The sequence below is a fragment of the Colobus angolensis genome, unplaced genomic scaffold (genome assembly GCF_000951035.1).
Source record: "Colobus angolensis palliatus isolate OR3802 unplaced genomic scaffold, Cang.pa_1.0 Scaffold68, whole genome shotgun sequence".
Classification (NCBI taxonomy): domain Eukaryota; kingdom Metazoa; phylum Chordata; class Mammalia; order Primates; family Cercopithecidae; genus Colobus; species Colobus angolensis.
Window position 1 is genome coordinate 7079285 of NW_012120487.1, and position 26000 is coordinate 7105284.

Sequence of the window (26000 nt, forward strand, 5' to 3'; positions counted from 1 at the left end):
AAAAAAAAAAAAAAAAAAAAAGTCTCAGTTTTCTCTAGTTCCACCCACTCCCCAGTCCAGGAAAACCAGTTTCATCTACTTTTCTTGACCTCTCCAGTTTTCTCTTTTTTGTCCTCCCAGCTTCTCTTCCTGCCAGAACTTCCTTCTCCCCCACTTGCCCACTCAGCCATCCCAGCTTGTGAATGACTGCCAGATTACTCTTCTGTGAGTACATCCCAGCTCAACCACCTTCAGCAGCTCCCCTCTGCATTTAGGATGAAGCCCAGGCTCAGCCTTGGATTCTAGGTCCTCCCTGGTCAGGCTCCAGCCTTTTCTTCTCAATTCTACCTCCGAGCTCCCCCCCACACTCAGTTCTTTCGGACAAACTGTTGGGCCTCATGCATCTCTTGTCCTTTCCTTTGTCTTTGCCCTTGCTGATATCAGCTGGTCAGGAATGCCCTTCCCCTCTCCATCGCCGTCTAAATCCCCCTCATTCATGTGGGTCCAGCTCTCATGCCGCCTTGTCCTCTGTGAAGCCACCTCAGCTCCCTATAGCTAGGCATGTGCTCTCTCCCTTCGGCTCATGCCTCTTTGTCTGCACCTGTCCTTGGACACTGCTGCTTCCTGCTCAGCACCTGGTACCTAAGCACAAGTCTTATTTCCCTGTGCAATGGAGAGCCTCAGGAGAGGGTGTGTGTCTGATTTATCTCTGGATTCTTCAGCATGCTTGGCCCAGGGCCTAGATACAGCAGGTAGAGAAGGCACCTGAGGCAGTTGGTTTATTCCGTGTTTTTCTTCTTCTTGTTGGTTTTTTTTTTTTTTTTTTTTTTGAGACAGAGTCTCACTCTACTGCCCAGGCTGGAGTGTAGTAGTATGATCACGGCTCACTGCATCCTCAACTTCCCAGGCTCAAGTCATCCTCTCACCGTAGCCTCCCTAGTACCTGAGACTACAAGTGCACACCACAATGCTTGGCTAATTTTTGCAATTTTTGTAGAGGTGGGGTTTCACCATGTTGCCCAGGCTGGTCTCGAACTCCTGGACTCAAGTGATCCACCCACTTCGGCCTTCCAAAATGCTGGGATTATAGGCATGAGCCACTGTGCCTGGCCTATCCTGTGTTTTTGAAAGCATGTTCTTTAGAACCTAAGTTCCACAGATATGCTTTACTATGTAGTGTTGCCTGGTCAAAGTAGTTGGGAAACCCTGAATACTATATCCTCCTCCTGGAATTTCATGTGCATATGAGCGTATGCACACGAGGAGTTTACAGTTCCACAGAACAGATGGAGGTAATAAACAAATCCTTACAGTCCCATGAAATGGGGGAGGCTATAAAAAATAGAACTTTTGCCTGGAGGACTTGGAAGGTTTCCTGGAGGAGGTGGTTCTGGAACTAGGCCTTGAAGAATGAGTAAGATTTTTGTAGCCTGACAAGGAAAAAGGTAAGAGTGTTTCAGAGGGGAAGGCAAGAGCTTCTTTTGTTGTTGTTGTTCATTCATAATTTTAAACCACAGTGCACAGATGACCTCAATTTATTCAACAAATGTTCACTAATTCCACTGGTAGTAAGAGCAATGGTAATAACTAACTTACCACATGCCCATGTGCCAAGCACTATAACAGAACCAGGCCAATTTGCTGAATGCCAATCATCTGCAGATCAGTTCCCTGAAACGAATGCACTTGCATCATGTAACTGTCCACTTTCAGTGAGGCAGTTTACATGTTAAAGACTGTTGAATTTGGGCTGAGCCCGGTGACTCACTCCTATAATTCCAGCACTTTGGGAGGCTGAGGCGGGCAGGTCACTTGAGGTCAGGAGTTCAAGACCAGTCTGGCCAACATGATGAAACCCTGTCTCTACTACAAATACAAAAATCAGCCAGGCATGGTGGCATGCACCTGTAATCCCAGCTACTCAGAAGGCTGAGGCATGAGAATCACTTGAACCCAGGAGGCAAAGGTTGTAGTGAGCCAAGATCATACCACTGCACACTAGCCTGGGTGACAGAGAGAGACTCTGTCTCAAAATAAAATTAAAAAATAATAATAAAATAAAATAAAAAACTGTTCAATTTGTTTCTGCTCCCTGCTGCTGCAGCTGAGACTAAAAAATGGTAAGAGTGACCGGGTGTACTGGCCCATGCCTGTAATCCCAACACTGTGAGTGGCTGAGTGGGAGGATTTCTTGAGCCCAGGAGTTCAAGAACAGCCTATGCAACAGAGTGGAACCCTGTCTCTACAAAATATTTAAAAATTAGTGGGACGAGGTGGTGTGAGCCTGTAGTCCCAGCTACTCAGGAGGCTGAGTTGGGAGGGTCACTAAGCCCAGGTGGTCGAGGCTTCAGTGAGCCGTGTTCGTGCTAGTGCACTCCAGCCTAGGTGACAGAGTAAGACCCTGTCTCAAAAATTAATTAATTAATTAAAAAATTTTTAATGGTAAGAGGAGGGGACTGAGGCAAAAAAAAAATCTATTTGCAAAGTAGAGTCTACTTTCAACACATTAACCTAAAGTCCCCTGAAATCATAGGTACTAACAATACGGAAATAAACACCATGGGCCTCTGTCCTGGAAAGCCTCATAACCCAGAGTGAGAGATGGTGTCATGACAGGGAAGCAGAGGGCACTGGGGGAAGAGTAGGGTAAGGAGGTGGCCAAGGGAAAGCTTCTTAGAGGAAAGGATGGTGAGCTGATTGTCTAGGGGCAGTGAAACCTTGGGGTGGGTGAGGAAGAGGGGCATGGGGAGCTGGGCAGGGCAGAGAGGAGGAGGAGCAGAGGTCAGTGGAGGAGCAACATTCAGGTTGGCACAAATCGGGTCCCAGAGGCAGGAAGGGGTGAAGGATGAGGCTGAAGGCATCATCAGGAACCAGAGCTTATGGGGCTTTGTGTGTCATAGCTGCAGGTTGACTGTATCCTGAGAGTACTGGTGAGTTCTAGAGGGGTTTCCAAGCGGGAAGTAAACATGATCAGTTCTGCTTATTAGAAAGACATTGGCCGGGTGCGGTGGCTCACGCCTGTAATCCCAGCACTTTGGGAGGCCGAGGCCGGTGGATCACTTGATGTCAGGAGTTCGAGACCAGCCTGGCCAACCTGATGAACTCCTGTCTCTACTAAATACAAAAATTAGCCGGGCATCATGGCAGGCGCCTGTAATCCCAGCTACTCGGGAGGCTGAGGCAGGAGAATCGCTTGAACCCAGGAGGTGGAGGTTGCAGTGAACTGAGATCACACCACTGCACTCCAGCCTAGGCAACAAAGTGAGACTCTGTCTCAAAAAAAAAGACATGTTGTAACTACTTTGGAAACCCACCAGGCCACCAAAAAGCCCTGTTGTATGCTTTGTGTATGAACTCTGAACTCAGAGCCAGAGACAGAGAGACATGAAGAATCTTTACTGATAATCTAAAGCAACTGCTTTGTTTTTGAGATGCAAAGGCCCAGAGAGGTGAATGACTTGCTTAGAGTCACACAGTGAATTCTTAGGAGAGCCGGAACTGGACTTCTGACTCTCAGCTCGTTCACTTGCTGTTACTGGATAAGACAACAGGAGCTCAGGGAAACTCTCAGCCACCTCCAGCCCTCTGTGTGTCCATGCACATGCACGAACACAATAACACAATATACACACACTCTTGGACACACACAGAACAAAACATCGAGTAACTGGCATGATGTGGCAGAAGGCAAGTTCTGGATGATTTACTTTCTGGATACTTGAGAGTTAATCTGAAACTGGCTTTATTTCAGCCCCTGTTTAAAATCTTCTAACATCTTTCCAAGTGTACTTACAAGTGTTGTCCAGTAACTATAAATAGGATTTCTCTGTTGAGAGATCCTGATGTCGGGGGTAATTTACTGGTCTGGGCTGTTTTCCCATTTATACAAAGGAGTTGGACTTGATAGTCTTCACTGGATTCTTGAAATGGTGTTCTCTGCACTGTGGTCTGTGGACATGGGCAGGGTGCCAGCCCCCATGCACCCATCCTTTCTGCTGCTCTCTGCTGCTGAGGAAAGCAGAGAACTTAGTTTAAACTTTGCCCTCAATACTGACCACTGTACCCAACCACACTATAAATAATTAAACAAATGACTCTGTCTCTTCCAGCGTCTGAATCAGTGGATGTTGAGTTTTTTTCCCAATTAAAAACAAAATGTCATACCACTGATACTTGGAGTTGATCATGACCATAAGTCTTCCGGGTTCTTTATTTTTTGTTTTTATTGAGCTGTGTCTCACGCTGTTGCCCAGGCTGGAGTGCACTGGCATGACCATAGCTCACAGCAGCCTCATTCCTGGGCTCAAGCGGTCTTGAGGCCTCAGCCTCCCAAGTAGCTGGGACTAGAGACGTGTGTCACCACACCTGGATAAGTTTTTGTTAGAGATGGGGTCCTGCTATGTTGCCAAGGCTTTTTGGGTTCCTACCTAAAGAGTGACAGAGTGACTCTCTGGGGTCATCGGAGGCCAGTGACCGGCCACTTGGCCACAATTGACCTCTGAGCTAGCTGCCCTCCTGAAGCCTGGGCCTCCTTGTCACATGGGTGAGGAATCATAGTGCAGTCAACCAGCAGAGACTGAGGTCACTTAATGCCTCCTCAGGCCTCTTAGGAAAAAGTCTGTGACCCAAAGACAAGGAGAGCTGCTTCGTGTGTCCAGTGAAACTAGTCTGCTTTCCTCTCATATGCTAAAAATTGAGGACTATAAGCCACTTTTGTTTCTTCTTTTACTTGGCCACCAGGAAACTCAGAGTCAAAATATAGCTCAGTTACAACAAAAGCATGGGACCTATGGCCTGTGTGTATTCCATTTTCCCCTCCTGTTCTTTGCCTCCCAGAGGGGCATGATTAAAAAAATTCTGGCCAGGCGCAGTGGCTAACGTCTGTAATCCCAGCTCTTTGGGAGGCCAAGGCCGGTGAATCATTTGAGGTCAGGAGTTCGAGACCAGTCTGGCCAACATGGAGAAACTCTGTCTCTACTAAAAATACAAAAATTAGCCAGGCATGGTGGTGTGCGCTTGTAATCCCAGCTACTTGGGAGGCTGAGGCAGGAGAATTCCTTGAACTTGGGAGGCAGAAGTTTCTGTGAGCTGAGATCATGCTTTTGCACTACAGCCTGGGTGACAGAGCAAAACTCCGTCTCAAAAATAAAAAATAAAAAATTCTATTTAATGTGTTAGTATAGGTGTAAGGAGCTTTAAATTCTTTGCAGAACACAGAGGGGATATAGTTAACCAAATAAACCACATGCAAGTTAACATGCCCTCTACTCCCCATCTATCAGCAAACTCTGTCAATTCTTCCTTCTCCCCAGCTCCACTGCCCCACACTAGCTAGCCCAGGCTCCCATTCTCTCTCTTTCTCTTATAGAGACAGGGTCTCATTCTGTGGCCCAGGCTGGAGTGCAATGGCACAATCACAGCTGACCACAGCCTCAACCTTTTGGGCTTAATGGATCCTCCGGCCTCAGCCTCTTGAGTGGCTGGGACTACAGAGATGAGGTCTCACTATGTTGCCCACTGTGAGTAGTTTCAAACTCATGGGCTCAAGCGATCCTCCTGCCTTGGCCTCCCAAAGTGCTGGGATTACAGGTGTGAGCTACTGCGTCCAGGCCCGTAGTCTTTCATGCAGACTTCTCCAGTGCCCCCTAACTGCTTATCCCTCACTTTCATTTTCACTCTTAGTCCTTTCTCCGCAGAGCAGCCAGAGTGATCTTCAAGTGTAAGTCTGGTCATTACATGGCCCTACTGTAGCTGTCAGGGTTCTGGCTTGTAAGCAACAGAAGCTCCCTCTGGTTTTCTTGGTCACACCCACATTTGTACATAAAGGAACATACTGGAAAGATGTTGAGTGCTTTCCAGAAACAATACCAGCTGGTCTTGACTGGACTGTCTTTTAGCATCAATAGTTGGGCTTGGATCCTGCTGTCATTGTGGTTGCCATGGGAACCCATCACCATCCCTTACGGGGCACCACAACTGGGCTGTGGATGAATTCTGCCATCTCAATGACTCCCAGAATCAAAGATCTATGTGGAAGGGTATAATTAGCCCAGCTGGGTTCACTGCCTGAGCCCTGGCTGCCAGGGGCAGAGTGTGAACCTGGCCCTTCTGTCTTCCATAGAGCAAGGCTGGGCACACTGTTTGATAAATAGAATACAAAATAGGGAATTCTAAGTAGAAAGGAGAGTTAAGAGCCGGGCAGCCAAAATTGCAACAAATGAGTCAGATATAGTCAAGTGTGCCTATAGTTGTAGCTACTCAGAAGGCTGAGGCAGGAGGATCGCTTGAGCCCAGAAGTTCAAGGCTGTAGTGTATTATGATGGCACCTGTGAATAGCCACTGCATTCCTGTCTGGGCAACATAACAAGATCTCGTCTCTTAAAAAAAAAAAAGAAAGAAAGAATATATGCAACAATATTTACCACCCTTGCTTTATATTCCTGTGATAGCCCACACCTAGGATAAAATCCAGATTCTTTTTTTTTTTTGAGGCGGAGTCTCGCTCTGTCGCCCGGACTGAAGTGCAGTGGCCGGATCTTAGCTCACTGCAAGCTCCGCCTCCCGGGTTTACGCCATTCTCCTGCCTCAGCCTCCCGCGTAGCTGGGACTACAGGCGCCCGCCACCTCGCCCGGCTAGTTTTTTTGTATTTTTAGTAGAGACGGGGTTTCACCGTGTTAGCCAGGATGGTCTCGATCTCCTGACCTCATGATCCGCCTGTCTCGGCCTCCCAAAGTGCTGGGATTACAGGCTTGAGCCACCGCACCCGGCCCAAAATCCAGATTCTTTACAAAGGCTTATGGGAGCCTGCCTGTTCTGGTCCATCCCTAACTCTCTAACCCTTCTCTTGTTGCTCTCCCTGCCTGCTTCCTGCCAGTGGTTTTGTGGGGCCTTGAACACACCAAGTTCTGTCCCTCCTTGGGGGGCTCTGTGTGAGTCTCTTTGACTAGAATCCCCTTCTCCCTTTGCCCATGGCTGGTTCTCTCCTGTCCTTCATTTCTCAGGTTAAATGGCAGCTCCTCAGAGGCCTTCCCTACCCCGCCTGTCTAAAGTAGGTCACTCCTTTATAGCCTCTCTCATAACACTGATCACAATTTGAAACTTCTTTCTTTATGCATTTACTTACTTTTTTTTTTTTGCCTGTCTCCCCATTAAGCAGACTTCAAACTGCACACAGCCAGAGAGCTGCTGGCCTCATTCTCTGCCAAATCCCCAGTGTGTGGCAGGGAGACTTGCATATTTAAAGTGCTGAATAAATACTTGTAGATAGAATGGGAGTGTGCTACGTGCTGGGGATTCAAGGATGAATGAGGAACAGGCCCTGCCCTCAGGGGACAATAAGTAGGGGGGTTTGGGGGTATGTGGACACTTAAACAGGCCATGTCACAGTGCACGACCAGCCATGCTCCAATAAATATATGGTAAGGGCTCAACAACGTCAGCTCTGGTCGTAAGAAACCACAGGGGGTCGGCTGCTCCCCAGAACTGTCCTTGGTCTAGGATGGAGAGTTACAGAAAGTTTCCACTCATGGCTGGCTTCATGGACATGGGACCAGTGAAGCACACAGGGACCTACACTCAAAAGGGCCTTGTCCTTGAGGTTTAATGTTCTGCAGCAGCTGTCTTGAATTTTTGTTGCTGTTGTTTTTAGCACACCAGAGTTGCAAAGTATGTCTTGAAATTCTTCATAATTTTATCTTTGAATCTGCATTTTGTAAGTGAAACCCTATGGGACAATGGAGCATGTCCCGAGGACTTGGAGCCTCCGCTCACACAGGCTCCTGTCTTCCACAGCCTCCCTGCCCCTCCAGGACATGTTCTCTAAGACCCACTTTCCCATCCCCAGGTGCTCCTTCCTGCTCCCACCCAGTGACTTCTGCCATCTCCTGACCCCAGAGTGGGCCTGGATACAGATGTGAGGAAGGTGGGGGCAAGTGTCACATCCCCCTGTGTTGCATGGCAGCTGTCCCCATCCTGGACTCACAGTGCCATGGTGCAATTCACCAAGTGACTGAGGGTGGGGGAAGCCTCTTGCCCACCCTTTCCCCCCTCAAGGTACCTAGTATGTCCCTTACAGTGGCTGCAGTACCCTGTGGGTTGGAGTGGTGGGCAGGTGGGAAGGGGCCATGTCTGGCTCAACTTCTGTGATGCTGGGCAGGGCATGGCATGTTCGTCTGGTGGCTGGAGGGAGAGGGAAGTGCACGCACACTCGGTCTCTAGGGTGCTGGGTAGCTGTGAGAATCTGCTCTCACTTTATGAATATCCCTGTGCCAGGGGAATATGACATTAAATAGCAACTAAAATACACGATGCCAGGTCAAGAGAGGGACTGCAGAAGATTAGAAATGTCTTTGTATTCTAGGCCGGGCATGGTGGCTCAGGCCTGTAATCCCAGCACTTTGGGAGGCCGAGGCTGGCAGACCACTTGAGGTCAAGAGTCCAAGACTAGCCTGCCCAACATAGCGAAACCCCATCTCTACTAAAAATACAAAAATTCGCCAGGTGTGGTGGCGCGCACCTGGAGTCCTAGCTACTCAGGAGGCTGAAGCAGGAGAATCGCTTGAACCCCGGAGGCAGAGGTTGCAGTGAGCTGAGATCACACCACTGCACTCCAGCCTGGGCGAGACTCCATCTCAAAAAAATAAATAAATAAAAAAGAAAGAAAAGTCTTTATATTTTCATAAATTTAACGGCACTTTCCCCCACTTTTTGAACAAGGAACCCTGCATTTTCATTTGGCAGCAGGGCCAGCAAATTATGCAGCTGGTCCTGCTCCTAGCGTTCACTGTCTTTGTGGAGCTGCCTTCGGTGCCTCCCTACTTCATAGCTCAGGGAGGAGATAAAAGCTTATAGCAAGAGCTTACATTTATTAAGTACTTACTATGGGCCAGGAACCTGTTTAAGCCCTTATCTCTATTAATTTAATCATCATAACAATGCTACAAAGTATTATTATGCCCCCTTGTGGATGAGGAAACTGAAGTGCTATGAATAGAAAGCACTGAATTGAGAGTTCAGAAACCAGAATGTTCATTTTAACTCCTCACTGACCTGTGAGGAGTTAAAATGACCTGAAGAGTGACCTGAAGCAAATATGTAAAACTCAGTTTCTTTGTCTATAAAATGGGGGAAAAAATTACCAACCTTGCCGTATTACTAATCCCATCGCAGGAGAGAATGGATGCATACCTGCCTTATAAACTGCCTGAAAGGGACTCCTCTTATATTTAAACTACCATGTGGCAACTACACGTGGTCCACTGAGACCACCTAAAAAAACCTCTCATTTTGGAGAGGAGTAAACCAGTTTCATCCCCTGCTGAGTCATACTGTCTAGGCTTCGGACCCCAGTGCCTAGGACCCATCCTGGGGTTGAGGGTGGGGGGGGCAATAAAAATAACAGAATCGAACATAGGAGTGAAAATGGTGCTTGTAAAAGAAAACTGTGTGTAGATTCTCAGTTTGTGATGGCTCTTGCTGTTTCAGCCAATAGGCCACTGGTGCTGAATTTTGGAAGTTGTACCTGACCTTCATTTATGTTCAAATTCGACCAATTCAAGAGGCTTATTGAAGACTTTAGTTCCATAGCAGATTTTCTCATCATTTACATTGAAGAAGCACATGCATCAGGTACAGAAAGATTCTCTGCCTCTTCTACCTCTTCTCACTCTCTTTTCTCTCTCCCTTTTCCTCAGGCCCCATCTCACGGTTGGGAGGTAGAGGAAGGAAGAGGAGGGGAGAGGGAAAGAGCCACTATTCACTGAGCACCCATCACTCCCAGGCCCTGCACTAGGCTAACCTCACAGTCTGTGCTTTCAACCAGGGTACAGAGAGCAGAACACCTGGAGTGACAGGGTCTGGCTAGGAGAAGATTCTAACATTTTGATTGGATAAATAGGGAAGTCAAGGGAGAAGAACTTTTTTTTTTTTTTTTTTTGAGACAGGGTCTTGTTCTGTCATCTGGGCTGGGGCTGGAATGCAGTAGCACTCGCATGGCTCACTGCAGCCTGAACCTCCTGGGCTAAATCGATCCTCCCGCCTCAGCCTCCCAAGTAGCTGGAACTGCAGGTATACGCCACCACGCCCAGCTAGATTTTTGTATTTTTTTGTAGAAACAGTTTCACCATGTTACTTGGGCTGGTCTCAAACTCCTAGGTTCAGTCTGACCACCTTGGCCTCTCAAAGTGCTGGGATTAGAGGCGTGAGCCACTGCGCCCAGCCTATATTTGCATTTTTGAAAGAACACTGTGGTGAAGAATTAGGAGAAAAGTGTTTAGACTCTGGAGCAGTAGTACTTAAATTCAGTATGAATTAGAATCATCTGGAAGGCTGTTAAAATGCAGATGTCTGGGTCCCATTCCTAGTCCATCTAGGCTGAGGTCTAGGGTTTGCACTACTTAACAAACTTCCAGGTGATGCTGATACTGCTAGTCTGGGGACACACACTTAGAGAACTACCGATCTAAACCCTTGCCTCGCCAAGTATGGTCTAGGTGCCAGCAGTCTTGGCATCCTGGGAGTTAGAAGGACTCTCAGTTCCACCTTCGACAGACCGAATCAGAATTTTCCTATAACAAGGTCCCCAAATGATTCATGCACATTCAAGATCAAGGAGTGCTGGTTTATTGGACTATTTCACATTGAAGAGCAGGGGCCTGACAGCCAGGAGCCCTGGGCTTCAGTTCTGGATCAATCACTAATTCCTGATGTGACCTTGCACATTCAACCATAATAGGAAACTAGACCAAATCATTGCCAAGGGCTCTGAGAACCTCAGTTAAAAGTGAGGGGCTATTGGCTGGGTGCGGTGGCTCATGCCTGTAATCCCAGCACTTTGGGAGGCCAAGGCAGGCGGATCACCTGAGGTCAGGAGTTCGAGACCAGCCTCAACATGGAGGAGCCCCTTCTCTACTAAAAATACAAAATTAGCCGGGCATGGTGGCGTATGCCTGTAATTCCAGCTAATCGGGAGGCTGAGGCAGGAGAATTGCTTGAACCCGGGAGGCAGAGGTTGCGGTGAGCCAAGATCGCGCCATTGCACTCTAGCCTAGGCAACAACAGCGAAACTGTCTCAAACAACAACAACAACAAAAAAGTGAGGGGCTATTTAGTCTGCAGGAAGTGTGTGCTATATCAGTGGGACTTGGTGCCTGGCCTTTCTCTTGTAGATGGCTGGGCTTTTAAGAACAACATGGACATCAGAAATCACCGGAACCTTCAGGACCGCCTGCAGGCAGCCCATCTACTGCTGGCCAGGAGCCCCCAGTGCCCTGTGGTAGTGGACACCATGCAGAACCAGAGCAGCCAGCTCTACGCAGCACTGCCTGAGAGGCTCTACGTAATCCAGGAGGGCAGGATCCTCTACAAGGTGGTGACCTGGGGACAGAGGGTCCAGGGAGGGCAAAGGGGCCCAGGGAGGGGAAGGGCAAAGAGAAGGTTTTGCATCAAGCAGAACTGGATTCAAATCACCACCCAGCCATTTACCAACCATGTGACCACGGGCGAGTGTTTTCACTTCTTGGAGTACCTTCAATTTCCTCTTCTGCAAAATGGGAATGTTGGTCTCCACCTCACAGGGGATGAAATAATGCACGCAAAAGTCCCTAGCATTTGGACTGGAGCTGCATCCTCCTGGCTGCCTTTAGAACCCAGATGATGGCCCAGTCCTGGTCTGGTTTCAAACTGAGAGACAGAGAATGTTGTTTTTGGTTTTGGTTTTTTTGTTTGTTTTGTTTTTTGTTTGTTTGTTTGTTTTTGATACAGATTCTCACTCTGTTGCCCAGGCTGGAGTGCAGTGGGGTGATCTTGGCTCAACCTCCCAAGTAACCTCCACCTCCTGGATTCAAGCGATTCTCCTGCCTCAGCCTCCCAAGTAGCTGGGACTACAGGCACACACCATGCCCAGCTAATTTTTGTATTTTGAGTAGAGATGGGGTTTCGCCATGTTGGCCAGGCTGGTCTTGAACCCCTGGCCTCAAGTGATCTGCCCGCCTTGGCCTCCCAAAGTGTTGGGATAACAGGTGTGAGCCACCGTGCCTAGTCTGTTTTTGTTTTATAAACAGTATTCAGAGAGGGGAATTGACTTGTCCAAGGTCACACTGGGCAAGGCTCTGATTTCGATTCTAAATCCCCTGATCGGGTGGGCCAGAAATGAGAAGGTCTGAAGCTGCTAACATCTGAGACAGGCCTGAACCAGGGCTGGTGGTGTAGAAGACTCAAGGGGAATGGAACCCATGGTTTGGAGCTGGAAATGCTGGACGCAGGGATGTGAGGCAGAAATGCATTTCAGGCTCCCTTTCTTGTGATTGCTTCCTCTTGAAAGTTCCAGCCTGGTCAGCGTGAGGGAGATAAGTGCACAGCCTCTGACTCTTCAGACACAGTTGGCTTGGCCTCCCTTAAGAAGGTAGAAACTACGTTTTAAAGCTATTGAAGGGATTTCAAGCCTTAGGGAGCAGATGAAACCAAGTATGTGGATGTTCCTCTGTCCACAGATCAAGATCAAGCTGATCCTACTTACTCAGATAAAACAAGCAAAAACTTGCAGGCAAATTCTCCATGGTGTAATGGTCACAGTAGAAGAATTTGGGTCCTTCATCCTTTCCTGTACCTTGGGACATGGTTCAGGCATGATTGAGGTACCCTGGGCACTGAGTCCCTACCTTGAGTTAGACCCTGTGCAAATACCAGAAACACAAAAATGAATTGAAAATGACCCACACCTAGCTGGGCACGGTGGCTCACGCCTGTAATCCCAGCACTTTGGGAGGCCGAGGCAAGTGGATCACGAGGTCAGGAGTTCGAGACCAGACTGACTAACATGCTGAAACCCCGTCTCTACTAAAAATACAAAAATTAGCCAGGCATGGTGGCATGTGCCTGTAGTCCCAGCTACTTGGGAGGCTAGGGCAAGAGAATTGCTTGAACCCGGGAGGCGGAGGTTGCAGTGAGCCGAGATTGTGCCACTGCACTCCAGCCTTGGCAACAGAGCGAGACTCCATTTCAAAAAAAAGAAAAAAAGAAAATGGCCCACACCCTTACTCACAGGCTGACGGAAAAGGAAGACCCAAATAAGACTATTACAGTGTCCCAACTGTTGGGGGACTCCAGAGCAGGGGTCAGAATGCCTTTTCTGTATAGGGCCTGATAGTGAATATTTTCAACTTTGTGCCAAGTAATCCCTGTTGCAACAATTCAGTTCTGCTGTTATAGCACAACAGCAGCTGCAGACAACATGCAAATGAAAGCATGTGAGGCATCAGGACTGGTCTGGCTCTCAGACTGTAAGTTTTTCAACCTCTAGGGAAGGGTAGGCTTCTCACAGGGGGCAGCAATTGCTTGGGCCTTAAAGGATAAGGAGTTGGCCCAGTGAGCACAGTGAGTGAAAATCACTGCAGTATAGGAAAGAGGGTGGGTGAAGGCACTGAGGCATAGTAGGGCAGAGTGTGAATAAAGAATTGGGGACATTGGGGTTACACAGGGGTCTCATTCTGGACCAAGGGGTTTGGCCTTCATCTTAGGGCAAAGGAGAGCCACTGACAGGTTTGGAGCAGGAAAGAGACATGATCAGACCTGTGCTTAGAACGTTCACTGGCTCACAGCTGTAACTCTAGCACTTTGGGAGGCCCAGGTGGGTGGATCACCTGAGCTCAGAAGTTCAAGACCAGCCTGGTGAAATCCTGTCTCTACTAAAAGTACAAAAAAATTAGCCAGGCATGGTGGCGCACGCCTGTAATCCCAGTTACTTGTGAGGCTGAGGCACGAGAATTGTTTGAACCCAGGAGGCGGAGGTTGCAGTGAGCAAAGATTGTGCCAGTGCACTCCAGCCTGGGTGACAGAATGAGACTCTCTAAAAAAAGAAAAGAAAAAGAAAGTTCACTGGTTCCATGGCTGGGCATGGTGGCTCACGCCTGTAATCCTGGCACTTTGGGAGGCCAAGGCGAGTGGGTCACCTGAGGCCAGGAGTTGGAGACCAGCCTAGCCCACGTGGCGAAACCCCATCTCTACTAAAAACACAACAATTAGCCAGGCGTGGTGGAGTGCACCTGTATTCCCTGCTACTCAGGAGGCTGAGGTAGGAGAATCCCTTGAACCTGGGAGGCGGAGGTTATAGTGAATCAAGATTGCACCATTGCACTCCAGCCTGGGCAACAGAGTGAGACTCTGTCTCAAAAAAAAAAGAAAAGAAAAGAAAAGAAAAAAAGAAAGTTCACTGGTTCCTGGTTGAAAAATGGACAGGAGGGAGCAGGGACTAAGGACTGGGGATAGCCGGGAGGGGTGGCAGCTGCCCAAGTTGTGGATGAAAAGGGCTGACCTAGGGCAGTAGAGCTAGAGAGGCAGAGATGGTTCTGAGGTAGGATGGGTAGAACTTGATGTGAAGGCTGGAGAAGATTAGGTCGGTCTGAAGGTCTAAGTATGGAAGAAAAGCTTATTTGTACAGAACTCTTCTCTTTTTGAAAGACTATGTCACTTTATGTCCTCTAGTTTTCCTGCTTCTCTGTCCAACCTTCCTGTTAACTGCTGATGCCACTGTACACACTTTCTTTTTTTTTTTTTTTTTTGAGACGGAGTCTTGCTGTGTCGCCCAGGCTGGAGTGCAGTGGCACAATCTCGGCTCACTGCAAGCTCCACCTCCCGGTTCACGCCATTCTCCCGCCTCAGCCTCCGAGTAGCTGGGACTATAGGCGCCCGCCACCACGCCCGGCTAGTTTTTTGTATTTTTAATAGAGACGGGGTTTCACCATGTTAGCCAGGATGGTCTTGATCTCCTGACCTCGTGATCCACCCGCCTCGGCCTCCCAAAGTGCTGGGATTACAGGCTTGAGCCACCACGCCCGGCCCCACACTTTCTCATCCACCTCACGGTTGCATCTGCCACTGAATTAGCCATGCTGACGGCTCCTACATAGACATCATTTGACCAGATCTTGCAACTAACCTCCAAACCTACATGTTCCTTGCAAGTTGGAAATCTGGGAATGCCTGATTCATTTCTCTTGCAGGGTAAATCTGGCCCTTGGAACTACAATCCAGAGGAAGTTCGTGCTGTTCTGGAAAAGCTCTACAGTTAATCTGGACAGATACCTCAATTCTAGGTCACCAACGGGAGGGCTTCTCAAGGCTTGGCTCTCCCTGAGACCCAGCTGGCTTTTACCTTTGACCTGTGTCCCTAGCTGAATTGCTAGCTCAGATTTTTCTAATCTAAGCAAACAAGTCCCAGCTGAGGAATGCAAGCCACAGCGCCCAATCAAGACAAATTGTTATTATCAGAAAATGAAGCAACATTTGAGCTGTTCAGGCTAGTTCCCTGTTGAAGAAAGTACAGCCTGACACTGCTCCCACTGTGGAGACCACATTCCCTGCACACCATCTTTGAGAGAGCAGTTGCACTGTACAGGCACACTTCTGAGGTATGGTATCTCTCTCCAGCCACTCTGATACCAAGTAATTCAAGCTGGCATTCCTTCTACTAGGGAAATTCATTTTACCCAATTTGCATTTATGGAATGGATCATTTAAGACACTAAATTAGTTTTTAGAACCAAGTATGGGAAGAATTCCAGTTGTTAGGAAGAGATGAGGAGTTGGAAGAGGAGGGATTAGAAACAAGAGGAGGCAGTCATCCTCTCCTTGCCAAAAGATTTAAACCTGTCCACATTGCTGGTGATGATGGGTGAGTTTCCATGGTAACACATCTCTAATTTTACCAGGGAAGAGGAGAGTACTCACTTTACCATCTTTGAATATATTTCATAGAAATCTAGCTCTCTGTACCCTGAAATCTTCCATTAGCCTCACTTTTCAACAGTCATCTAGAAGGGAGGGTTGGCTTCCCAAAAGCATAACCTTGACCAAACCAAACAATAGGCACCAGCAATGCTGTCATTCAGTTATGCAGAAGTTCATATGTGAAAGTCTGTTTCTCTGATTTCTTCGCAAGTCTCTTAATGGTCATTTGTGTTAGATTACAACAAACTGACAGATAACCATTGGTATTCATCTATTTCAACTCTGTGTCTTTACATATTTGTTTATGATGGCCACAGCCTAAAGTACATACGGCTGTGACTTGATCCAAAAGAAAATGTTATAAGATGCAGTAAGCTAATAACAGAATGATTAAAATATATCAGGCTATTTTGGATGGCTTCAATGTGATCTTTACATTTTCTTTTCCAATTTGTATCTGATTACCCATGTAATTTGACCAGCAAAACTACCATATGCTGAAAGGGCCTCATCTGGGGGGAAGAACATTCAGGCCCTATGTTACATGTTAAATGTGGTTTTGTCTTATGAACTCTTGCTGGAGTGAAACAATTTTTCACATTGGAATCAAATTACCTTTACAACATGACATCAAAGAATGGATCTGGAGACCTTTTGCTAGCATGAGAACATATTCTCTTTAGCTATACTTTAGTTGCTACAAAGTTAATATTATTAATGTTGTCACTTTATTATTTTAAAAATAGTTATTATTGCAAGAGGCTGAGGCAGGAGAATCACTTGAACCCCTTGAACCCGGGAGGCAGAGGTTGCAGTGAGCCAAGATGGTGCCCCTGCACTCCAGCCTGGGTGACAGAGCGAGACTCCGTTAAAAAAAAAAAGTCATTATTAATCATCTACCAGGCACAGTCACTTTCACTTTCAGATATGTCATCTCATTTAATCTCTCTGTATCTCAAAGAGGAGATGATTATCCCCATATTACAGATGAGGAAATCAAGGCTCAGAGAGTTAAATAACTTGCATAACTTCTCAGAACTAGTAAGTAACAAGCCGAGATTCAAACCGGATCTCTTAACTTGAAGGCCAGAGTCCTAGCTCTATTCCTGCCAGCTGGGTGACTTTGATCAAGCTGCCTTGGTATCTTGACCTATAAAACAGGGTTTCAATAGTGCCTAGTCCATAGATTCATGAGTAGAGCACTCAGAACTGTGCCTGATTTGGAGAAAATGTCATGAAGTGTTGGCTATTATGATTATCATAATTATTGTCTTACAACTGCTTCCTCAGGCCCTCTTTTTGGAGGTTGGGGGTGGAAGGACAAGACAATAGGGACGCTGAAAAAAAATTTTCCATCCTACCAAAGCCACTCATGACCAATACAGGCATGAGTTTTTGAGGTTATACTGAAAATGAGAAGCTGTGAGGATGGGACTGAAGCACAGCTGAACGCTCACTGTCCCTCCTAAGTACTAAGTTCCACAAAAGGAGACAGCATATAAGGCAAGGCTCTTCTGAATCACTTCTCTGATGGTCTTCCAATTCATGTCTATAAATGCACAGAAATTTCCCTGTTTTCAACAAATAATAGTAGCTGAAACTGAGGAGTTTTCCAGAATGATAAAAATAGACCCCTGGCTTTCCAATTCTATTCTCTCCAACTTAATGCACCAAACATTGAGCATTGATACTTTTCTGGGTGCAGAGTTATGCAAAGATGGACAAGGAACAGCTATTGTCCTCCAGCAGCTTAATCTCACAGGGGACCAGACATACACTCCAATGACCATAACTCAAGGTAGAATATATGTTAGAGTGAAGACTAAATGCTCAGAGGGCACAGAGGAGACAGCAATCCTCTGAGCTGGGTGAATCCAACAACGCTTTTTGGAGGTGGTGGCATTTGAGCTTGGTCTTCAAAGATGCCCAGTACTTCCATAATTTGGGATGGGAGCCTGGAGAAGATGGGAAGGGAGAAGGGCATTTCAAGTGGGGAGAACTACATGGGCAAAGGTGGAAAAAGGGCTATGTGCAGGAGACTGCAAGAGGTTTGGGGTCAGTTCCAATCCTTTTGTTTTACAGTTGCTAGCCATAGGCCAGGGTAGTTCAATGGTTCTCAAACTTGGGCATGCAACAAAATCACCTGGAGGGCTTGCTGCAACACAGATTCTTGGGGTTCATCCCCAGAGTTTATGATTCCAATAGGTCTGGGGTTGAGCTAGGGAATTTGCATTACTAACAAGTTCTCATGTGAGGCTGATGCTGCTTTCCCAGGAACCACACTTTGAGAACCGCTGCTATAGTAGGTGGTGTTGGTGCTCTGCCCAGATGCTTTTACCAAGCCATTGTACTCATCAGCCAGCTGCTGAGTGTTGGCTGCTAATGGCTCACAGATGCACTCTTTCCTGAGAATTTGCCCTCATGACAGGAGCTATCTCACCCAGAAATACCTGTGAGATTATGTCCTCCACCTGAGTGTGGCCCACAGCCAATGGCTGATGGATTGAAATTACAAAGCCTGCTCCCTTGCTGCAAAGTGGGGCAGTCTACTTCTCTGGTGCCAGTCATGCTCCAGAGCTCCCTATGGGATCAGACTGAGGCTAGACTTCAGCAGAAGCCATATGTTTAATTTTTCCCTCTGCCTGATCCTGCTTCTCTCACTACCTTAGAGGTTTCTCCTGAGAGCGCTCCCTCAATAAATCACTCTTCAAAGAATCCTTGTCAGACGCTCTGCTTCTAGAGAACCTGACCCAGAGCAGTCCCCTTCTGGGTCTTTTCTGATTATGAGTCTTCATTAGTGGGGCTTGTTATCTGCTGAAACATAGTGTGGGATGAGGAGTCAGCTGGCGCAATTTTCATTGACGTTCAATCTGCAACTTTCATTGACGTTCGCTGTCTTGAGTCGCCTATTATTAACTAAGTTCCTTCCTTTGAGATGGGGCTCAGGAAAATCCCGTTCAGTTACACTCCCTTTGCTTTGGATGCTTTTTCACCTTCTGTTATGGATTGAATTGTGCCCCTCTAACCCCTGAAATGCATATGTCAAAGCTTTAACTTCCTTTTATTTGGAGACAGGGCCTCTACAGAGGTAATGAAAATCACATGAAGTCATAAGGGTGTGGCCTTGATAAGACAGGAATAGTGTTCCTTAAGAGACTCCAGAGTGCACTCTCTGTACACAGACACAAAGAAGAGCTCATGTGAGCACACAGCAAGGTGGCAGCTACCTACAACGCAGGAAGAAAGGGTTCACCAGAAACTATGCCAGCACCCTGATCTCAGACTTCCAGCCTCCAGAGCGGTGAGAAAATAAATGTCTGTTGTTTCAGCTACCCAGTTTATGGTATTTTGTTAGAGCAGCTGGAGCTAAGACGACTTCCTTCATCATGCTTTACTAACTCCAGCAGTCTCCTCTGGTGTATCCTGCCTGATTCTCCTCCAGCTCCATCTTCCCTGCCATTCTGTGATTAACCTTGAGGCTCTCTGCAGACATTCTCCATCCTCCTGAGCCACCTGCAGCCTTTTTCAGTCTAAACAAGGGACTCTTGGATAAGCCTTTCATAACCATGACATGTTTAATAAAGTCTCTAGCTTTGAGAGAACATATTCCAGTTCTCAGCTTCTTCCTTTACCAAAATCCTCATTTCACAGTACTTAGTGAGTAGGTGTCCCATTTTGATGTTAGGGGTTATAGCTGCTTCCTTGAAGATAAGATAAAATGTTTTTCTTTTTATAATTCCTTTTGTTGTGAATGTTTTGAGAAAGGGGATGAGGTAAAAATCCCTTTACCCCATCATCTTTAACCAGAAGTATCCATTTGATATTTATAAGCTTATATATATATATATATAAAATTCATATCCCATTATAAAATGTTTATATATATCATACTTTCTAATATATGGCTGCATAGTAGTTTCCAGTTTTTCTGTCTTATAAACATTGCTATAAATCTTTGTCCACTTATCTTTGTATATTCCTTTATCTGATTAATAGGATATATTTCTAGAAATGGAATTTCTGTGTCAAAGACTACATGCATGTTTAAAACTTTGATGTACACTGCCACACACTATCTCCCAGAAGGCTCTCTATCAGGGTCAAGTTACAAAGGGCTGCTGGAACATCACCTAGAAGGTGAAGCCCACAAAGGATGCCTTCCCCAGCCTGGCCCCTGCAGAGGGGCATTACTGAGAGAGGGCTCAACAAATGCAATATGCTATAAAAAAACTGTATAAATGAGTGATAAACACAATTTTCATTTCTGTAATATTTCTTTGCCTAGACTTGGTACATGGTTAAAAGGTCATTAGACTTTTACTTTTTTATTCATCCCTTTAAATAAGTATTTATTGGTTTAAACTTTATGCAAGGCACTGTGATAGGCATTGGTCCACAGTAAGTGACCCAAAAATTCATATATTGTTGACTAGCTTTATTCAAAGCTCCTCAAAGATTCTACAGTATAAAGAGATACAGGCATGCAAATAAATGAACAATGTTCACTTATTCGGTCAACAGATATTTATTGAGAATATATATGCCAGGCACTATTCTAAGCCCTGAGCATACAGTCATGAGCAGAAGCAACAAAACTCCCTGCCTTGGGGAGCTTACATTCTAGTGAGAGAGTTGATAAACATGATATACATGATAAATAGAAAAAATGTATGTTAGAGAGTGATAAGCAGGGCTGTCCCTATAAGGGTGAGAGCGCCTGGGGTAATTCAATTGATTAAACCTCCTACTCAAGAGACTCACACCTGAATGCAGGTGGCACTGCCCTCATCTTTCAAAGGATACTTGGGCTATCATTAATATCATTAAAAGAAAAAAAATGTAAGTGGAATTTTAATAATAGAAATGAAGAGTCAGGTATAAAAACTCCCAAATACAGAACACAGGGTGGCTGCGTCAGGTCCCTAACCTAAGAAAAGGAGAAAAATAAAACAGGGAAAAAAGATTGAATGTGTTTCTCTTGCGAGGGAAAGGTGCAGGAACATCTAATTTTAGATAGGGAGGCCAGAGAAAGGCTTATTGAGAAGGAAATTTTGTGTAAGGACCTGATGTCAATGAGGAAGCCAGTTATACCGATACCAGTGGCAAGAGCACTACAGGCAGAGGAAATAGCAAACACAAAGGCCTCATTACATAGTACACACAGCACAGTGGCAGTCAGGAGTCCGTGGGCAGGTGGAGAAAAGGCCACATGAGGGGGAAAGAGGATGCCAGTTGAGGACAAATGAGACTTTAAAAAGGTGAGGGGCTGGGAGCAGGGGCTCACATCTATATTCCCAACACTTTGGGAGGCCAAGGTGGGAGGATCCTGTGAGCCCGGGAGCTTGAGACTAGCCTGGGCAACATAGTGAAACCCCATCTCTATAAAAATAGAAAAAATTAGCCAGGCGTGGTGGCATGTCTGTAGTCCCAGCTACCCAGGACACTGAGGTGGGAGGATCACCCGAGCCTGGGAGGTCAAGACTGCTGTGAGCTGTGTTTGCACCACTGAGCTCTAGCCTGAGCAACAGACCTGGTCTCAAAAAAAGAAAAGAGGTGAGGGGGTAGTTCAGCAGTGAAAAACAAAACAAAGCAAAAAGATAAAGTTACATGTCATATTTATTGCCTGTAATCTGGAGTGGTTTAAGGTGATAGTTTTTTAAAGCCTAGAAAAATGAAGGTTAAAGCATGCTGTTTTCAAATACCGTATATGAAGTGGATGTTCTACAGTCATCAATTGTTTCCTGCATCCACAGAAGACAGAGAAAAAAGACTTAAAGATAACTCACCAGGCCTATGCCAAAGAAATCAATCAGATAACCTCTGGAGATCCCTTTTAGCAATCTGTAAGCCTCAACACAGTGTTTCTTACACAAAGAGTTATTGCCATTTCAGTTTAGAAACTTGGCAAAAAGAAAATGCTCAGCATTTCATTTTATTGAACATGAACACAATTGCTGTAATTCACACTACTTCTCAAAAACCTTAAATGGTTCCAGTGTTACAAGAAAATACCTGAAAGCCTGTGATCTAGCTGTAATGTTCAGTTTTAGTTTTACTTTTTGCTCTACTTAGACTTTTCTATTCATCTTTCCCCAAATTCATTATTATGAATGACTACTCACCTTCACATCTTTTATCTGTTATACCAATGTGACTTTTGAAATGCCTTTCCTACTCTTCTCCATTTAAAACTTGCTTTTCCAGGCCGGGCGCAGTGGCTCATGCCTGTAATCCCATCACTTTGGGAGGCCAAGGCAGTGGATCACCTGAGGTCAGGAGTTCAAGACCAGTCTGGCTGGCCAACATGGTGAAACCCGTCTCTAATAAAAATACAACAAAATTAGCTGGGCATGGTGGTTTACAGGGCACCTGTAATCCCAGCTACTCGGGAGGCTGAGGCAGGAGAATCACTTGAACTTGGGAGGCGGAGGTTGCAGTGAGCCGAGATCATGCCGCTGCACTCCAGCCTGGGCGACAGAATGTGACTCTGTCTAAACAAACAAACGAAGAAACCCCTGCTTTTCCAAGAGTAAATCTGTGTAACAAATCTTAGAAGGTGACTTATCAGTAAGTACCAACAGCCTTAAAACTGTTGCTAACTGGCCAGGCACAGTGGCTCATGCCTGTAATCTCAGCACTTTGGGAGGCCGAGGCGGGCAGATCACCTAGGGTCAGGAGTTCAAGACCAGCCTGGCCAACATGGCAAAACCCTGCCTCTACTAAAAATACAAAAAAATTAGCCAGGCATGGTGGCAGATGCCTGTAATCCCAGCTGCTAGGGAGGCTGAGGCAGGAGAATCGCTTGAACCTGGGAGGCAGAGGTTGCAGTGAGCCGAGATAGCGCCATCCCACTCCAGCCTGGAGGACAAGAGCAAAACTACATCTCAAAAAAAAGAAAAAGTTGGTGAGACTCCGTCTCAAAAAAAAAAAAAAAAAAAAATTAAAGCATATATAAAAGTAGAAATACTAGTACAATGAACCTCCATATATCTATCACCCAGATTCAATAAATTATCGTCACATTTGCTTCTTCAACTAACCCCTTTTCCTTTATAAAGTCTCTGCTTAAATAGTAAGCAAATTCCAGATCAGACTATTTCAGTCATCCATAGTTCTATATGCATCTCATGTATATATGCATTTCGTCCATAGTTCTATATGCATCTCATAAGCTTTATATGCATTTCAGTCACCCATAGTTCTATATGCATTTAAGCTTATGCATTTTATTACACAAGCTTAAAGTCGGTCTCACATGTAGTAAAATGAATAACATCCAGTCTACAAGAAAATTTCCTCAATTATCTTAAAATGTCCTTTTTGGCCAGGCACAGTAGCTCACACTTGTAATCTCAGCACTTTGGGAGGCCGAGGCAGGCAGATCACCTGAGGTCAGGAGTCTGAGACCAGCCTGGCCACCATGGTGAGACCCCCAACTCTATTAAAAATACAAAAATTGGCCGGGTGTGGTGGCAGGTGCCTGTAATCCCAGCTACTCAGAAGGCTGAGGCAGGATAATTACTTGAACCCAGGAGGCACAGGTTGCAGTGAACTGAGACTGTACCACTGCATTCCAGCCTGGGCAACAAGAGAAACTCCATCTCAAAAAAAAAAAAAAAAGTCATTTTTCAGTTTGTCTATTCAAATCAGTATCCATCACGATCCATACATGGCATGTGGTTATAGGAGCTCTTAGGTCTCCTTGAATCTAGAGCAGGCCCCTTTCCTTAATTAACGTTTTTTATGCCACTGACTTTATGAAGAAACCAGGTCACTTGCCCTGTAGGATGAGCCACATTCTAGACTTGTCTATCAGTTAGGATAGGCTAGGTTATACTGTGGTAACAAGCAATTCCAAAATCTAATTGGCTTAAAACAATGAAGCTTAATTTCTTACTTCTCCTATATACCCATCTCAGATTGAGCTACTGATGACTGATAAAAACAGAATTCCTTTACCCAAAATATTGAAAAGAATGTAAATAAAAACGGAAACAAATTGATAAAATACTTTAGTATCAGTGACAACTTCCTGTTTAAATAAATATATTGTTAAAAAATCATGCAAGAGCATTTTGTTATAATTACTAGGAAAGATTTGAGGAGCTCTGCTACCTGTCAAACATCAGTATCACTTCCAGACCCAGACTGATAAAGTAGTTACTATGCAGAACATTGTTGGTCAATTATGGCACAGGAGGAAAAGAGCTCACATAGGCAATTAAATACCTCAGCCGTGAAGTCAAGTATTCCTCATCTCATTGGCCAGAACTGGTCACATGGCACTACCTAAACAAATGCCAGGAAGTGCCTGTAATCCCAGCACTTTGGGAGGCCGAGACGCGCGGATCACAAGGTCAGGAGATCGAGAGCATCCTGGCTAACCCGGTGAAACCCCCGTCTCTACTAAAAAATACAAAAAAAAAAACCCCAAAAAACTAGCCCAGCGAGGTGGCAGGTGCCTGTAGTCCCAGCTACTCGGGAGGCTGAGGCAGGAGAATGGCGTAAACCCGGGAGGTGGAGTTTGTAGTGAGCCGAGATCCAGCCACTGCACTCCAGCCTGGGCAACAGAGCAAGACTCCGTCTCAAAAAAAAAAAAAAAAAAAAAAAATGCCAGGAAGTATTATCTTGCCATGTCCAGGAAAAGCACAGATCTGGACATTTCAGTAAGTTGCATTAATGGCTACTAGTGTATTTCATTCCTTGCAGTGTTGCTTTACTTGTTCCTCTATCTCTTGAGTTTCCTGAAAATGGAGGTTATCTCTAGAGTTTGATTAAATTTCAGGTTCAGTAATTTTGGCAAGAGAACTTCATAGGTTGGTCTGTGTGCTTCACATAAAATCACATCAGGAAGCATACCGTGTTTGACAATAGTAGATTGTAGCAGTATTGGCTCCCTCTCACCCCAGCCAATTTTTTTTTTTTTTGAGATGTAGTTTTGCTCTTGTTGTCCAGACTGGAGTGCAATGGCGTGATCGCGGCTCACTGCCACCTCTGCCTCCCAGCTTCAAGCAATTCTCCTGCCTCAGCCTCCTGAGTAGCTGGGACTACAGGTGCATACCACCACACCTGGCTAATTTTATATTTTTAGTAGAAACAGGGTTTCACTGTGTTGGCCAGGCTGGTCTTGAACCCCTGACCTCAGGTGATTTGCCCACCTCGGCCTCCCAAAGTGCTGGGATTACAGTCATGGGCCACCGTGCCTGGCCCCAATTTTTTCAGATTTCCTTGTATTTATGCCCTTGGGCAGGCACCTCGTTTTCACTCTGGGCTTGGACACATGACATGATTTGGCAAACAGACAACAGCAAATCTGATGGCAAACAGAGACTCAAAAATCATTTGCACTGTGTTCAGAGATAGCAGAAGAAAAAGAAAACTTTGCATACTGGGGATTTCCCTCTTTGCTACTTTTCAGAATTCTGAGACCATCATCTGAAGAAGCCTGGGTTAGCCCCCTGGAGGACAAGAAAAAACTTGCAGCAGAAACCTGCAAACTTTAAAACGTGAATGAAGTCATCCTACACTATCTAGACCATAGGAGTTGCCAGCTGACCACAGGAACAGCAAAGCAAGCACAAGCCAGAAAAAAATGCCAGATCCCCAGAATTGTGAGCAAATGAAATTGTTGCATTAAGCCATTATGCTTTGAAGTGGTTTTTAACAGAGCAAAAGCTAACTGATACACTAATCCATTTTTAATAAATCAATAGATTCAGATCCCTGCATTGCAAAGTTCCCCACCAATCTTTCAATCAGCTCATCCACTGATTGTTGCCTATATCAATGTTTAATTTCATGCAAATCAATGATAATTTTTTTTTTTTTTTGAGACAGGGTTTTGCTCTGTCACTCAGGCTGGAGGGCAGTGGCACAATCATGGCTCACTGAAACCACGATCTTCTGGGCTCAAGCAAACCTACCACCTCAGCCTCCCAAGCAGCTGAGACTATAGGCATGTACCACTCTGCCTGGTTTTGTTATTTTTAATTTTTTTTTGTAGATATGGGGTCTAGCTATGTTGCTCAGGCTAGTCTGGAACTTCTCAGCTTAAGCCATCCTCCTACCTTGGCCTCCCAAAGTGCTGGGATTATAGGTGTGGGCCACCATGCCTGGACTAATGATGATTCTCTAATTTTATCATATCTTGCACATTAATGAGCAGGAATTCTTCTGCAAAGCACTTTCTCTCATCTACTAGGGTTATCTAGTAACTCTCAAATATAGTCTGTACATGATAGATGCCCAATTCTTTCTTTTTAAATACAAATATTCAAATGAGTAATTCTGCCCTAGT

General features: G+C 45.7%; 1 protein-coding gene across 1 annotated transcript in view; it reads left to right on the forward strand.

Annotated features, from left to right (window-relative positions):
• Nucleotides 1–16111, forward strand: part of DIO1 (deiodinase, iodothyronine, type I) — a 17388-nt gene extending 1277 nt beyond the window's left edge. Inside the window, 3 exon segments of the mRNA XM_011926316.1 lie at nucleotides 9464–9607; nucleotides 11146–11345; nucleotides 14977–16111. Coding sequence (XP_011781706.1) covers nucleotides 9464–9607; nucleotides 11146–11345; nucleotides 14977–15045 — 413 coding nt within the window. The 3' untranslated portion in view covers nucleotides 15046–16111.
• The last annotated feature ends 9889 nt before the right edge of the window (nucleotides 16112–26000 follow it).